At 42.4% G+C, this 16,152-nt stretch overlaps 2 protein-coding genes across 2 annotated transcripts in view; one reads left to right on the top strand and one right to left on the bottom strand.

Moving 5' to 3' along the window:
* MED12L (mediator complex subunit 12L) overlaps positions 1-16,152 on the bottom strand; it is a 648,568-nt gene that overhangs the window by 220,541 nt on the left and 411,875 nt on the right. Inside the window, exons 17-18 of the mRNA XM_044291042.1 lie at positions 5,750-5,868; positions 2,074-2,217 (exon numbers count right to left, since the gene is read on the bottom strand). Of these exons, the coding sequence (XP_044146977.1) occupies positions 2,074-2,217; positions 5,750-5,868 (263 nt within the window). The remainder of the gene's footprint in view (positions 1-2,073; positions 2,218-5,749; positions 5,869-16,152) is intronic.
* P2RY12 (purinergic receptor P2Y12) overlaps positions 2,197-16,152 on the top strand; it is a 47,975-nt gene continuing 34,019 nt past the window's right edge. The window contains exon 1 of the mRNA XM_044289111.1: positions 2,197-2,302. The gene's annotated coding sequence lies outside the window, so the exon portion shown is untranslated. The remainder of the gene's footprint in view (positions 2,303-16,152) is intronic.

Raw genomic sequence — 16,152 nt, 5'->3', positions numbered from 1 at the left:
AAAACGAGGCCACTTTAAGTATTTTTCGCTGGGCCACTTTAAATTCCCAGTCCATCCCTGGGTGGGGGCATCAGGTGTTGAACCCTAGCTGATCTGATATTGATGACCTGTCCTCAGAATTAGTCATCAATATATAAGCACTGCTGAACTCTTTTAACACGCTTCTTTTCCTAATTCCTTCAGTAATGCTAGTGAGTGTTAAACAAATGGACACAGTAAATTTACTGTCAGAGCTGATTGGTGGCAGCTTTTTATCTTTCCCGCTCTTACTAACTAGGGATGCACTGGGACAATGGAGGAGTGAGGGGCTGTCAGTGGTCAGCACTAGCATGGGATCATTTACACTTAAACTCTTGGCAAAAAGATAGCAAAACACTGATTATAATATGTTCTATATATATAGGAAGGCAGCTGCTTGGACTGGGAGAGCAGAGGCAGGCTGAGAAGCCTACCTCTGTATTTTACAACTATCTTTCTACACTGTTCAGTAGATTTCTGAAGATAGATTCATAGTACCTGTATGTTAAAGTGTTGCTACCGGACCCCTTTAGATGCAGTTTTTTTAAATAAAATTACACAAAATTTCATAATAAACTCAGGGGCTATAGGGTAGGCGGCTGCTTGGGACCCAAACTCAGAAGGGCCCCACTCAGGAGGAGGACTAAAAGATTTTATTGGCAGGGCCTCCTCAACAATATTATAAAATTACATTATATATGAAGACACTGTAGGAAATAGACAGATTGGCTGCCTGGCCTCATCTGAGAGAGCATTTTGACTAGCTGGAACCTACATACACCATCTCACTGAGCCTGTTATTGGGATTTACAGCTTTACCATCTGTATTTATGACAAAGAACTGCGATTGGATGATACTTATTGCAAGACTAGAATTTACAAGTAAAGTTCCTGTTTGGTTTAACTACTGCTTCTCTCATCATTCCACTCCATCTCCTAATTTGCACCTCACGGTGCTGGCGTCACGAACACAGAGGCCCAGCCACCAAAGCATACTGAGCGTACCCATTACAATCAAGGGCACCTCAACCAACATCTGGCTGGTGTTCACTGCAATAGAGAGTCTTCTGTCTGCTGTCTTCTCTTCCACTGCACGCTGGCCCAGGCGACAACTGAACTGTGAGTACTACTACCATCACTCGGCAACACCCCCACCATGCACTCACTCACTGTACCCTGTGGCCCGGTCGTCGCAGGATGACCACTGTAAGACTTCAGATGACAGATATCTCTGTCAAATCCCTCATGAACATACATGCTCGGCTAATCATAGCAAGCCAATTTAATGTCTTTTGGACAAGTTGACTTGTTCCCTTTTTGCCATCACTGTAAGGCCTCATTCACACATACCAGGCCTGCTGTCCTGCTGAGTGCACGAGCGCACTCAGATCATATGAGTGTATTACGAGTGTATAGATCATACGAGTTTATTACTGTACAGCGGCAGCGGCAAGAAGCGCACGGTGTCATAGCAACCAATGATGCCGTGCACTCAGAAGGACGGCAGGCTGGCTTTTCACGGATCGTGGTCCGTGAAAAGCCACGTATGTTTGAATGATGCCTAACTCACCTAAATTTCTGTCTTTTATAGCTGTGGCCACCTCCAAGCTAAACACATTAATAAACACAATGCTGTTTGTTCTCATAGAAAAAAGAGGATCTTGCCTTTATATTTTTGACATGGTCTTTAATAATGCATGGAGTATGTATCATGTATGGCCTCAAAGGGAAAATTAAACCGTAAGTGCTCTCAACATCGGTAATGGTTTTACTCCAGGTCTAATAAATATAATTAGCAGGCCAATTATAAAAAGGCAGATATCTGTAAGTTTCCACGAATGTGCAGGACATCTAAATGAACACAAGATTTCTATAGAACGCCTCTATTTACATGGTAACACAATGAGATTAATGTCTGGCTCCAGGCACACTCTGTTTAATAAGGCAATTTCCAGTGCTAGGCTGCGATTATTTACTGCCTTGAAACAACACAGTTTTCCAGTATCTGCATTCACCCAAGAACAACATTAGCCTGAGAGAAGTCTCTGTTGTTACCTGTACAGCAAAATCAATGAGACCATTGATGTTGAGGGCAGGTTCCATTATATCAAATATAAGTTGGACATCGTGAGCCAGAGGAAGGTGGTAAGAAGTCCCAGAAGCGAAGCTTGTGATTTGTTCCAGCATGTTACAAGATACCTGTGAACACAAGTGAGCAAAGCTCAGAAGAGTCATTTCTCAAGAGCTACTTACTGTACACCACAGGAGCACATGTGGTCTTTATGTAAGTACTTCTTCTGGTGATGTGTGGATTCTGGCTGAGGCTAGACAAATTCAGCAAAATAGGACATTTTGAAAACAGAATTTTAAATGTTAGAAAATACAAGTTCTGCCTATTTTGGGATACATATCAAGATTACCTAGCATATGATGAGGATGAGATTAAGTGGAACAGAATGGCGCTCTTGGTGTTGGTGGAACATTTTGTAACATAGGCCTTAGTAATATGGCTTGTACTTGTTTTCATATGTCCTTCTGAATTGTGTCAGTCAATGTGTGATGGGTGGCAAAATGCTGGAAATGTAAAATCTTAAACAGCTGTCACTTCATGTGCAGCACATAGTATTCTTCACACTTTGTGAGACGTTTTTCTCTATATGTCGTATGGCTGAGACTTGACCTAGACAATAAGTATTACATGCAGAAGACATTTTATATTATGACTTATATTATTTTATATTTATATTATTTTATACGATCTACATGGGTTTAGCATTCATTGCAGTATCATTTTTTCACCAAGATGTTTTGTGCATGTAATACAATTGTAACAAATTGTCACTCCATCTTGCACTATTGGAAAGGGAGAACTATTATCATTTAGGAGGGATTCATTTGATGCAGTCAGTTGTTGTAGTCATTTCTGTGATTGTCCCATTCATCTGAATGGGATTTGCAAAAATCCTACTGAGGTAAAAATCCTACTGAGAAGCACGGAAATTATTTTTCTGTAAAATGTCTGCAACACATCTGCAACATGTGAACATACCATCATGTGATACATCTATGACTGGATATACCTGTATATACATCTATATCTGTAGATTAGTGACAGATACATTCACGTTAACAGGGTTTAGCAGTAAGGGTAGGGCCACGTTGTCCGGTTCCTGATGCAGGTTTGGAAATGAAAACCAGAAGTGAATTCAAAAAAGGAGAAGTTGTACAGTATTTGTCCTTTATACTTTCTCTCCTTTTATGATCCACTCCTGATTTTGGTTTCCAAAGCCTGAGCGCGTGGCCGTACCCTAGTTAATCTAAAATACACGTATATCATAGTGTCCTACATTGAAAGCCTCACATCACTTATTGTTGCCAGGTGATATTCACAATACAATAAGGAAGACTAGTCTTTATGAGTTTATACATGGCTGCATGGTGACAACATCCTCAGCAATTACACTTTAGAGTCCATGTGCCAATAAAGAGGTAACGGTTCCTAACCAGAAATGAGCAAGGATGAAAGCAGAATATTTGGGGATTGGCATTGTGAACACATCTTTACCCCACATACTCACATTCTGCCTCATCTTAAAAGAAAATGACCAAAAATGAACATTTATTTGGCAGGATTTTATTTTTGCAATTTTTATTTTGCAATGGCAAAAAGTGTATTTTTTTTACATGGAAATTTTTTTAATTTCATAAAACTTTTATTTAATTTTAAACCATTTATTTGTCCCACAAGGGGATTTTAATGGGTAATCTTTTGATCGCTTCTATAATACATTTGTATTGCAAATGTTAAGCTTTATTCTGTCAGCGCTATACTGAAAGTCACCAGCAGGATGTGCCAGAGGAATATACTGCTGGCAGGCCTGGGCCTTTACTAGTTCCAGGCCTGCTATGTAAAGACCCCACGTATGATGGGAGGCAGAGAGAGCTCCTCCCATCTAAACAACTTAGATGCCACAGTCACTATTGACCACAGCATCTAAGGGGTTAAACAGAAAACCAGCGTTCATGTGAGAGGTGAGCCCCTGATTTCCACTGCACAGGAGACCATTATAGAGCTGATTAATCATGGTCCTAAAAAGGGGTATTGACAGTCATTAAGGGGTTACTGTAGGTGACCAGTTCTGTTTTTATACAATGAGGGAGATTTATCAAAACTGGTGTAAAGGGAACATGAGTTGGTTGCTCATCGCAACCAGATTCAACCTTTCATTTTTCAGATCTCCTTTGGAAAATAAAGGGTGGAATATGGTTGCTATGGGCAACTAAACCAGTTTTCCTTGACACTAATTTAAATAAATCACCCCCAATGCTTTTGGAAGAACCGCTTTTTTTACTCTGATGATCAACTTGTCACCGGTTGTCAATGGATTACCACATTGGATTATGATCCATAAGTGGATTGGTCAGAGGACACAATTAGTGTTGAGCAAATCAAGCTTCGGATCATAGTTCCAAAGTCGATTCGGTCAAACACTTTGATTTTAATGCTGTCTCCTTAGAGCATTAAAATGTATGGCCTGTGGAGGCAAACTTCGTTTCAGCCGATGTCACGTGAGACTTCGGTGAATGAATTCAGTATTCATTTCTGCATCTTTAAAAACATTTAAAGGGACACTGACAGGGCCAATAAGCATATTGAGGTATATATCTGGCAGTACAGGTCTTATAATGGGTATTACAATCATCTAAGTATCCCCCCTGTCCACATTATACATACAGTAAACTTAAGTTTTATAACCTGCTCCAACGGTCTTCAATCTGCCCAAGGGGCGGCGTTTCACCTCTCTTGCGCCCAGCCAGCCTCCCCCAACTGCCGCTTTGAAGCGCCGCCCAGCTCATGAATATTCAGTTTGCTGGGCGGCTTCTGCGGTCCCCGCTCTGAAGCGCGGCGCTGAACAGTGCCCTGCGCATGCGCGGGATCTTGTTAAGTCGGGGACAGTAAGCGCCGCCCAGCGAAGTGAATATTGATGAGCTGGGCGGCGCTTACTGTACCGGACTTCACAAGATCCGGCGCATGCGCCGGGCACTGTTAAGCGCAGAGCTTCAGAGCGGGGACCGCAGAAGCCGCCCAGCAAACTGAATATTTATGAGCTGGGCGGCGCTTCAAAGCGGCAGTTGGGGGAGGCTGGCTGGGCACAAGAGAGGTGAAACGCCGCCCCTTGGGCAGATTGAAGACCGTTGGAGCAGGTTATAAAACTTAAGTTTACTGTATGTATAATGTGGACAGGGGGGATACTTAGATGATTGTAATACCCATTATAAGACCTGTACTGCCAGATATATACCTCAATATGCTTATTGGCCCTGTCAGTGTCCCTTTAAAATTAGGAATCCAAAGTCGGGTTTGGTACTAAGATACCAGCTGGTACCAAATCCGACTTCGGATTCCTAACGTTAAATGTTTTTAAAGATTCAGAAATGAATATCGGATTCATTCACCGAAGTCTCACATGACCTCGGCTGAAACGAAGTTTGCCTCCATGGAGGCCATACATTTTAATGCTCTATGGAGACATGCTGTACGAAGTGTTTGAATGATCAAGCCTGGACACAATAAAACTATCCAATATATTTTACCAACTCTCAAGTTGTACTGTCCCATATAGGATGTTCCTCAAGATAAAACCCAAAGTTATTGAAGAAAGTTAATTTTGGTCCCTTTGCATGTATATTTGACACAGTTTAATGGCATGTAATACAGTACTGGAAATACCTGGGATGTTACATGATGTTGATCAAAGTAGGACAAGTGCTGCAGCCTAGAAAATGTACTCTCTAGACTTGGAAGTGACTCCTGCTTGCTCTTTCTCATCCGTTGTCCATCATCTCCAATAAAATAGAAAAACAGACACTTTTATTAACTGTACAAATTGCAATTCCCTAAATGGAAGATACTATTGCTTTAAAGGGGTTCTGCACTTTGTTTTAACTGATGATCTATCCTCTGGATACCCGGGACACCCTGGACCCCTGCCGATTAGCTGTTTGAAAAGGCGCCTTTAAATTTACAGTCAGTAGGTGCAAAATACATTAAAGAAGGCAATGCATTCAATTTCAAGTCAACTTTTTTTTGTATCAATCATATCTAAAAGCTGTCACAATTTGTGAAAATACATTACTGTTACATTAAAGGGCTTCTGCACTTTGTTTAAACTAATGATCTATCCTCTGGATAGATCATCAGCATCTGATCGGTGGGGGTCCGACACCCGGGACCCCCGCCGATCAGCTGTTTGAGAAGGCAGTGGCGCTCCAGCAGTGCCGCGGCCTTCTCACTGTTTACTGCTGGCCCAGTGATGTCACGACTAGTATCAACTAGCGTGGGCGGGGCTAAGCTCTGTTCACTTGAATGGAGCTTAGCGCCGCCCACGCTAGTTGATACTAGTCGTGACGTCACTGGGCCAGCAGTAAACAGTGAGAAGGCCGCGGCGCTGCTGGAGCTCCACTGCCTTCTCAAACAGCTGATCGGCGGGGGTCCCGGGTGTCGGACCCCCACCGATCAGATGCTGATGATCTATCCAGAGGATAGATCATCAGTTTAAACAAAGAAGCCCTTTAATGTAACAGTAATGTATTTTCACAAATTGTGACAGCTTTTAGATATGATTGATACAAAAAAAAAGTTGACTTGAAATTGAATGCATTGCCTTCTTTAAAGGGGTTCTTCACTTTCATTTAACTGATGATCTATCCTCTGGATAGATCATCAGCTTCTGATCGGCCGGGGTCCGACACCCGGGACCCCCGCCGATCAGCTGTTTGAGAAGGCAGCGGCGCTCCAGCAGCGCCTCGGCCTTCTCACTGTTTACCGCCGGGCCGCCCGCCCACTGACGTCACGACTTGTATCAACTAGAGTGGGCGCGGCTAAGCTCCATTCAAGTGAACAGAGCTTAGCCGCGCCCACTCTAGTTGATACAAGTCGTGACGTCAGTGGGCGGGCGGCCCGACGGTAAACAGTGAAAAGGCCGCGGCGCTGCTGGAGCGCCGCTGCCTTCTCAAACAGCTGATCGGCGGGGGTCCCGGGTGTCGGACCCCGGCCGATCAGAAGCTGATGATCTATCCAGAGGATAGATCATCAGTTAAATGAAAGTGAAGAACCCCTTTAATGTATTTTGTACTTACTGACTGTAAATTTAAAGGGGTTGTCCAACTCCATATTTTTAGGGTGCATTCAGGACTGCATGTGTTTTGCAGTCCGCAAAAAATACAGATGACGTTAGTGTGATGTCCGTGTTGCATACGTTATTTTGTGATCCCATTATAACAATACCTATTCTTGTAAGCAAAAACAGGACTGCGAAATGAACATACAAATTTTTTGCAACCCCAATTGAAATGAATGGGTCCGCATATAACCCACCAAAATGTGGATCAGATGCGGAGCAAAAATACAGTCGTATGAACAGGTCCTTATTCTATTTATTTTTTTCTTATAGACAGCTTCCAATGATCTAATATAACAAAAGGTGTATGACATCTTTCACACACAAATTTGTCTGACATTTTTTTTACCATAGAAGTGTCTTGAATTTTTTCTGTACCAAATGTGTTTTATGGCATTTTTAGTGTTTTCTTTTCATAACAAATATACGGATGATTTTTTACTAAAACTGACATCCACTTACCTGGAGTCAGAAAGATAAAAAAATTCCTGCAAATTAAAAAAAACTAGCATTTTTTTCAGCAAAAACGTAGGTGGGGGGAGGGGGGTGGGAAATGCCACAAAAGTGCAGAAAAATGCCACTAAAAACCTGTGTGTGAATCCACCCTAATACTCACCCTACTATAGCCCTCCTGCTTCCGTTCTGATGCTTTCCTGTATCTCTGCAGATCTCTGTTCACCTGGCTCCAGCAGTGATGTGTCGACATGAAATGACCGAAGCAGCCAAACACTGCAGCCTGGTAAACAGATTCTTTCTGGTGCAGGACTAGGGACGCATCAGCACAGGAGCCGCGGGGAATGGTAGGTATAACTCCTCTTAATATTTTAGACCATTGGAGCTGTATTTAAAAAAATATATATGGGTTTGGACAACACCTTTGACCATTGTCCTCTACAGTCTCACTCACAATTATGTAGACTGCTGAGTTCAGATCTCCCAAAATTTCTTTTACTCTCATCGCTGTAGTGATTTGCATTATGGGAAGTGAAGGGTAAACATAAGGCACTTCATAAAGTGATAAAAAATACAAAGACTTTCACTGCATTATAAGAGCTGAGCCAATATATTAAGGTGATAAACGTAGCTATTTCCAATAACAACCTGCAGAATTGTGAATGCAGCTCTGGAATATAATACGTTTTTCATATAAAATGATTTCTTGTACTTTTATTTTAGCAGATATTGCATTTCAGTTCGGTATAGGAAGTCTTTTTATTTTCCACTATTTCACTTTTCCCAAATATGTGGCCTCGATTTGATCTCATCAAATATCTTATGAACTATGCACTGATTTTCACCCAACAGTAACTTATTTGCTGTGATTTAGTATTTTTTGTATTTATCCGTGTTGTATATACTCTCCAATGAGTGTTGACGGATTAATTACTTGTGATTACAGTGATTCACAGATGGAGTACCCGACCTCGCTATAACTATGGATACTTGTTCTGTAAATCATTAGAAAACACTGTGTGCTCTTCCTTTGGCTACATTTCGGAATGATGAGTCACTGCTGAGTACAGTAATATCATTAGCTTCTTCCACACACGCATCTTAAGACAACCAGTGCACTATAAAACACTAATTTAACTATAAAAAGGGCATCTGTTCTGTATGATGCCTCTAATGTTCTGTAAATGTACTAGTTGGGAGCACATGTGAGACGTGATAGTCCAGAGATGGTAATTAGAGCAGCTCTGTTGTAAGAGAAAAAGGTCTGCACCACCAGGACATTAGCAAGAATACAACATATGAAGGTAAAAATGGGAATATGGTGAATTTCTGACAAACCATGTGGACAGAAATAGTTTGTTATTGCTGTTTGTAACCACCTTAAGTAATGTTGAGTGAATCAAAGTTAACAAAGTGGAATTTGATCCGAATTTCAGGAAAAATTTGATTTGCCAAAAATCCAAATTTCTTGGCGCTTCATGGTAACGAATCAATTTTTCCTAAAATGGCAGTAAAAAAAACAAAAAAACATACTTATCCATTTGATCGCAGAAAGTGCGTCACTGCCATCTTAGTTGAATAAAAAGCTCAAATTTTTGCTGAACCTGATGTATGACGTCCGTCACCAGGTTATCATGCTGGGCCGGCACGGTGACCTGATAAGCTGAATGTGACTCTTAGATGCAGCGATCAGCGTTGTAAACTTCGCTCATCACTACTCATAAGTAATTTCAGTTTTTTTTGCTAACTGCTCTGAGGTTATTCCATCCAAGCGACCCATAGAATACACTTGGTTATTGAATGCAATGATGTGTATGTAGTTAAAAGAATACCAAACTAGAAATGTATGCTAAAAATAAACAAGCAATATAGAATCGCAAGGAAGCTTTGAGGAGCTAGCGTGGAAGATGGAAGTGGTTGTGGCCCTGATGAAATTTTGTGTCACAGTGTACTCCCTCAGGTCGTTGCTCCCTGGGCATTGGTGAAGTGGAAATGTAGTTTAACTAATCAGTCCAGAAGTGAAGATATAAAAATGTATTTTTACTTAGTACAAAATCGAACTTACAGTACAGCCAGTAACAGCAAATTCAAAGTGCCGTTTCAGGCACCAGCTAAGGAGGTATGGTGGCAGGTTGTACAGGACTGTAAATCAGCACTTGTGGGTATAGGTGTCTACTTTAAGGTTCAGATTTGAGCTTAATCTGGCCTAATGGTGGTATGGGTGATGGGTGTCTGAGCTGTAGTCTCTCATCTTACAGCAGTGTCTATAAATCAGTATTTTGCTGATCACTCTGTTGTCTGGTCTCTGGTGCTTTCTTGAAGCTGAATTTTGTAGGTATCTTTGGGGAACCTTATATCGTTCCTAGGGGCAAAAGCTCTAGCTTGTTCTACCTCTCCTCTCCCTAGCTAGATCAGTACTCCCTCTCATGGTAGGAAGCAGGAGCAGCCAACTCTTACCAAGAAGGAAGGAATAGGGTGGTTAACCCTGTTCCTGCCAACCATTGCCATCCACTCCTTCGCTTGCTGATGTGCACAGCCAAAACATGAAATACATAACATAACATAACAATACAAAACTATTTACAATCGAAGATACTGTACCCCCAGGTCTGGAGTACTATACAATCATCCTGACACAAACTGTTTTGAAGAACAAAAGGTTTAATTTTCCAGTGAAAGAAGGCAGACTTAGCAATCTTTTTTGTCTTACTGCAGACAGTACACAGCAGGGAGGCTCCTACAACAATTTAGGAGGGTGGCATGGTTGATCTCCTGGGACACACAGATTTTTGTATATTATATATTTTTCAGTTTTAACTGTAATATGAGACATAGTAGGGTTAAGCGAAAGGAACAAATGAAGGGTTGAAGTGCTGGCATATATTATTTTTTTTGTTCATTTTTTCCAGTTTCTTTGCCCAGATTACCAATTAACCAGATGTGTATATTTTGGTTTTGCATAAAAGCAAACCTATAGGTATAGATTGCCTCACTAGCTCCCTGTCCAAATATATTGACCAGCATCTACAACCGTATGCACAAGCATTACCTAAATACTTAAAGGACACTAAGCACATACTGCAGATCCTAAATAGCACCAAATGGAAAAAGGGGTACATAATCGGCACACTAAATGTTAAATCGCTCTACACTGTTATTTTAAACCAAAAAGGATGTGATGCAGCTAAATATTTTTTTAAACAGAGAGGTGAAATGCCAGAATCACAAATTCCATAAAAATACCTTTCATTAGTTATAATGGCTTGTTTTGTCTATGGAGCAATAATTAGGAGAAATAAAATGGCTGCTGTCCTATTAGTATACACAAAACCTGTCCTAATCACACAGGAGGACAAGTTACTTCACAACACTGAGCTGAAGAGCTGCCTCATCCTCCTCTCTGCTCTGCTTGTCAGGGATAATGATCCTGAATACAGTTGATAAAATCTTCAGCTGAATCTCTGTAGGAATGAAGTTCATGAGGAGATATGAAGTACAGAAAGGAGGAGGGGATGTGGCTAATGAGCAGCAGCACTTGTATGCAGTCTCCAATAGCACAGTCTGTTCTGTCCATCCTCTCTGTACATGTCTCCTTGTGAACTCCAATCCTGCAGAGATTCAGCTGTATTCAGGATCATAATCCCTGACAAGCAGGTAAGAAAGGAGGATGAGGCATCTCTTTAGCTCAGTATTGTGAAGTAACTTGTCCTTCTGTGTGATTATGACAGGTTGTGTGTGTACTAATAGGACAGTGCCATAATTCTTATACAGGGATATAGATTTCATTGAAGTGTAGCAACCAGACTGCTACCTCTTGGGATAGTCTGTCACAGCGGTGTCACGATCTTGTTGCTGTTTGCTGTGAAATGTTTTCTGTGCATGCAGTTGCCAGAGGCAACGTATTGTTTACTACATATTGTCACGAAGGGGAGTGCGGGAAACCCCCCACCGTACAATGTGGGGCAGACCGACAAGAAACTAGGCCAGAGGCTGGGATAAGGGAGCAGGTCACCTCCTATTGCTTCCCTAAGCTTCGCCCTATCTCCTATCCATATGAGCAGACCTGAATGGTAGGACGGCTCATACCCAGGAACCTAGGACCCTGAGTGACCCTGATAATCCCTCAAAAATAGGGAAAGGGCTGAGACAACCTGTTCTTCCATTACATGGAAGCACAGGAGTCTCAACCGGCCTAAATGCCAGGAAAAGGTACAGACTGTATACATCAACTGGATTGGCAGGTAAGCACACAGAACAACACACTTACTTGCCGCAGCCATAACGACTGGAACCCAAGCATGAGTACTGGTGCCCACACACTATACAGGACACAGTACAAACAACCACACCCAGGAATCCAGCACACAAGTTACTGCCTGGACCCCCATGCAAACAGGACACATGGCGGCCCCAGACAGAGCTGCATACAGACTTGTAGTCCCCCCTCCGGGGAACCCTGTTACCCCCTTCCAGAGGCATCATCGATAGACAAACATGCTGGACAAAAAACACCACCAGACATGTAACAACAACCAGACATAACACCTACCCCTACAAACGACACCACACAAAAAGTAGGGTAGAGAAGGGAAGGAGGCACTGGGAAGATATAGGTGAGACATTGCAGAGACCTTGATGTTCCACAAGGTGACCCTTAAGCACTGGGCAGATTAAATAATCCAGACATGAGCAAAGCTCCAGCACCAACAAAGGCTGGAGGACAACTCACTTCAGCCTTTAAGCCACAGGTAAATAAACCTAGTAGCCACACCCAGCCTGGGAGTTAACCCCTTGAGAACAAGACAGGGAAGGAACTAAGATATAAGGGGAAGTGCACACACATGCAGATTAAACAACACATTGGCCCTGGCAACCTCATGCAATGCAAACGTGTCACGACAAACAGCAACAAGATCGTGACACCGCCGTGACATAGTCCCAGTGTAGTTGGTAGCTGACTCTCTTGTGTCAGGGACTGGTGTAAGCACCAGAGGCTCTGGGCACAGAAAACGCGCCAAAAATGCACCATGACCACTGGTATTCAGCATATTTACTTAGGCTTGAATGCTGGCTTTGAGGGAGGACGCACACTAGAAGTGTAGATGAATGCAGACACAGGATAGACTGGCAGGCAGGGTAGTAGTGCAGACTCAAGCAGGACAGTCTGGGAGTTTGGCAGGAATACAGACTAGGCAGACGGACTATGTTAACTTAAACACAAACAGAACTCAAATCTGACTTGAAAGTGCAGGAGTACACAGGGCACGAACAGGCAAGGAACACAGGCTGGAGATAACACAAGATAAATGTACAAACCGGATTCCCAAAAAGTTGGGACACTAAACAAATTGTGAATAAAAACTGAATGCAATGATGTGGAGATGGCAAATGTCAATATTTTATTTGTAATAGAACGTAGATGACAGATCAAACGTTTAATCCGAGTAAATGTATAATTTTAAAGGAAAAATACGTTGATTCAAATTTTCACGGTGTCAACAAATCCCCAAAAAGTTGGGACAAGTAGTAATAAGAGGCTGGAAAAATAAAATTTGAGCATAACGAAGAGCTGAAAGACCAATTAACACTAATTAGGTCAATTGGCAACATGATTGGGTATAAAAAGAGCTTCTCAGAGTGGCAGTGTCTCTCAGAAGCCAAGATGGGTAGAGGATCACCAATTTGTGCAGAAAGATAGTGGAGCAATATCAGAAAGGTGTTACCCAGCGAAAAATTGCAAAGACTTTGCATCTATCATCATCAACTGTGCATAACATGATCCGAATATTCAGAGAATCTGGAACAATCTCTGTGCGTAAGGGTCAAGGCTGTAAAACCATACTGGATGCCCGTGATCTCCGGGCCCTTAAACGACACTGCACCACAAACAGGAATGCTACTGTAAAAATGCTACTTCCAGAAACCATTGTCAGTGAACACAATCCACCGTGCCATCTGCCGTTGCCAGCTGAAACTCTACAGTGCAAAGAAGAAGCCATTTCTAAGCAAGATCCACAAGCTCAGGCGTTTTCACTGGGCCAGGGATCATTTAAAATGGAGTGTGGCAAAATGGAAGACTGTTCTGTGGTCAGACGAGTCACGATTCAAAGTTCTTTTTGGAAATCTGGGACGCCATGTCATCGGACCAAAGAGGACAAGGACAACCCAAGTTGTTATCAACGCTCAGTTCAGAAGCCTACATCTCTGATGGTATGGGGTTGCATGAGTGCGTGTGGCATGGGCAGCTTGCATGTCTGGAAAGGCACCATCAATGCAGAAAAATATATTCAGGTTCTAGAACAACATATGCTCCCATCCAGATGTCATCTCTTTCAGGGAAGACCCTGCATTTTTCAACAAGATAATGCCAGACCACATTCTGCATCAATCACAACATCATGGCTGCGTAGGAGAAGGATCCGGGTACTGAAATGGCCAGTCTGCAGTCCAGATCTTTCACCTATAGAAAACATTTGGCGCATCATAAAGAGGAAGGTGCAACAAAGAAGGCCCAAGACAATTGAACAGTTAGAGGCCTGTATTAGACAAGAATGGGAGTGCATTCCTATTTCTAAACTTGAGAAACTGGTCTCCTCGGTCCCCAGACGTCTGTTGAGTGTTGTAAGAAGAAGGGGAGATGCCACACAGTGGTGAAATGGCCTTGTCCCAACTTTTTTGGGATTTGTTAACACCATGAAATTCTGATTCAACATATTTTTCTCTTAAAATGGTACATTTTCTCAGTTTAAACTTTTGTTCCGTGATTTATGTTCTATTCTGAATAAAATATTAGAAGTTGGCACCTCCACATCATTGCATTCAGTTTTTATTCACGATTTGTATAGTGTCCCAACTTTTTTGGAATTCGGTTTGTAGATAAATCACAGAGGCACAAGACTTCTCAACACATTAGTCTACTTTCACACTCGCGTTTTGGCTTTCAGTTTGTGAGATCCGTTCAGGACTCTCACATGTGGTCCAAAACGGATCAGTTTGCATTTTAATGCATTCTGAATGGAAAAGGATCCGCTCAGAATGCATTAGTTTGCATCAGTTTGCAGCGTTTTGGTGTCCGTCTGATGAAACTGAGCCAAACAGTTTCACTGACACAATCTGGCACAATAGAAAACGGATCCGTCCTCCATTGACTTTCAATGGTGTTCAAGACAGAGCCGTCTTGGCTATGTTAAAGATAAGACAAACTGATCCGTTCTGAACGGATCCGTCCATGACAAATCGGCACAAAACGTGAGTGTGAAAGTAGCCTTAGCTGGTCACTAGGGAACCTAAAGTTCAGACACCCTCTGACTGGGGAGAGTGCCTTAAATACTCAGGGACCCCCAGCCATTGGGAAGAAGACAGAGGCTAGAGCAAAAGGCAGAAGTATGAAGGCAGCAGCATGGTGAGTAATAGAGGTTTCATGCCAACAAGCAGTGGCATACATAGAGAAGTAAGGGCCCCATAGCAAGGATCAAACCAGGCCCCCCACACAGGACAGAAGGGTTTACTCCTAAACCCCTTTCAATGATCCGTGGGTCATTTTATCCACTGCCTTATTTGCTAAAAGTTGTTCCTTTAGAGGGTAGAGTCCTGACCAAGTTTTCAACCCCAGTAGAAGAGGAGATGATCCCAACTGGGCCCTCTCTTGCCCTGGGCCCCATAGCAGTCGCTCGGTTTGCCACTATGGTAGTTATGCCCCTGCCCACAAGGGAGAAGCGGTCAGAGATATGCAGCTGGCCTAACAGACATCAGTACTTGCTTTAATAAATTTGTTTGAAAAGCTTGAAAGCTAATGCTTCCTAATCTACTAATAAGATCACAGCAATATGCAGTACCCTAGAAGAACTGCTGCAAAGTGTTAATTATCATTGACCCAGTTAATGCTATGGTTATTGAATTAAATGTTGTAATTTGTTATGTTCATGAATTTAATGGCTTCATATAGACAACATATGGTTAACAGCGTGGGTTATGTTAGGCTGACAGAGGATGGGTCAGGGAGAATGAAGTTAGTCTTGTCTGAGATGTACGAGGGAGAAGACGTGTGTGTTACAGCTCCTGCCCAGCTATGGCTAAATTCAGAGAACTTTACAGAGACAGAGTAGTATTTTGGTGTCTATATTCAGCTAATCAGCTATTGTGAGAATATTACATTGATATACTGTGCCTTGGTACAACTTATACTACTGCCCCTATCATCAACTTACAGTAGTTAAGAGAGACTTTATTTATTACAACGAACAGGCCTGTTCCTTGCCTCCACTATTCATCGGCCCTGCCTTGCACCCAGCAAATCATCCAACATCAAGGGCACTCCAACCAACAAGAGTCAGGAGCCCCAATACCAGGGTATGCCCCGTGGGCAGAAAGGGTGTGCCCTCCAGTCACTGTATTTAGTGCCCTAGGGAGGTAAAACCACTACTCCAATCCTAACCTCACTCCACCCGAGCCGCTGCATGTACAGTATATCTGAGGAACAAAGTGCTAATCTGACAGAGGA

Source organism: Bufo gargarizans, chromosome 4, assembly GCF_014858855.1.
Source record: "Bufo gargarizans isolate SCDJY-AF-19 chromosome 4, ASM1485885v1, whole genome shotgun sequence".
NCBI lineage: Eukaryota > Metazoa > Chordata > Amphibia > Anura > Bufonidae > Bufo > Bufo gargarizans.
This window is presented reverse-complemented; position numbering and strand designations above follow the sequence as displayed.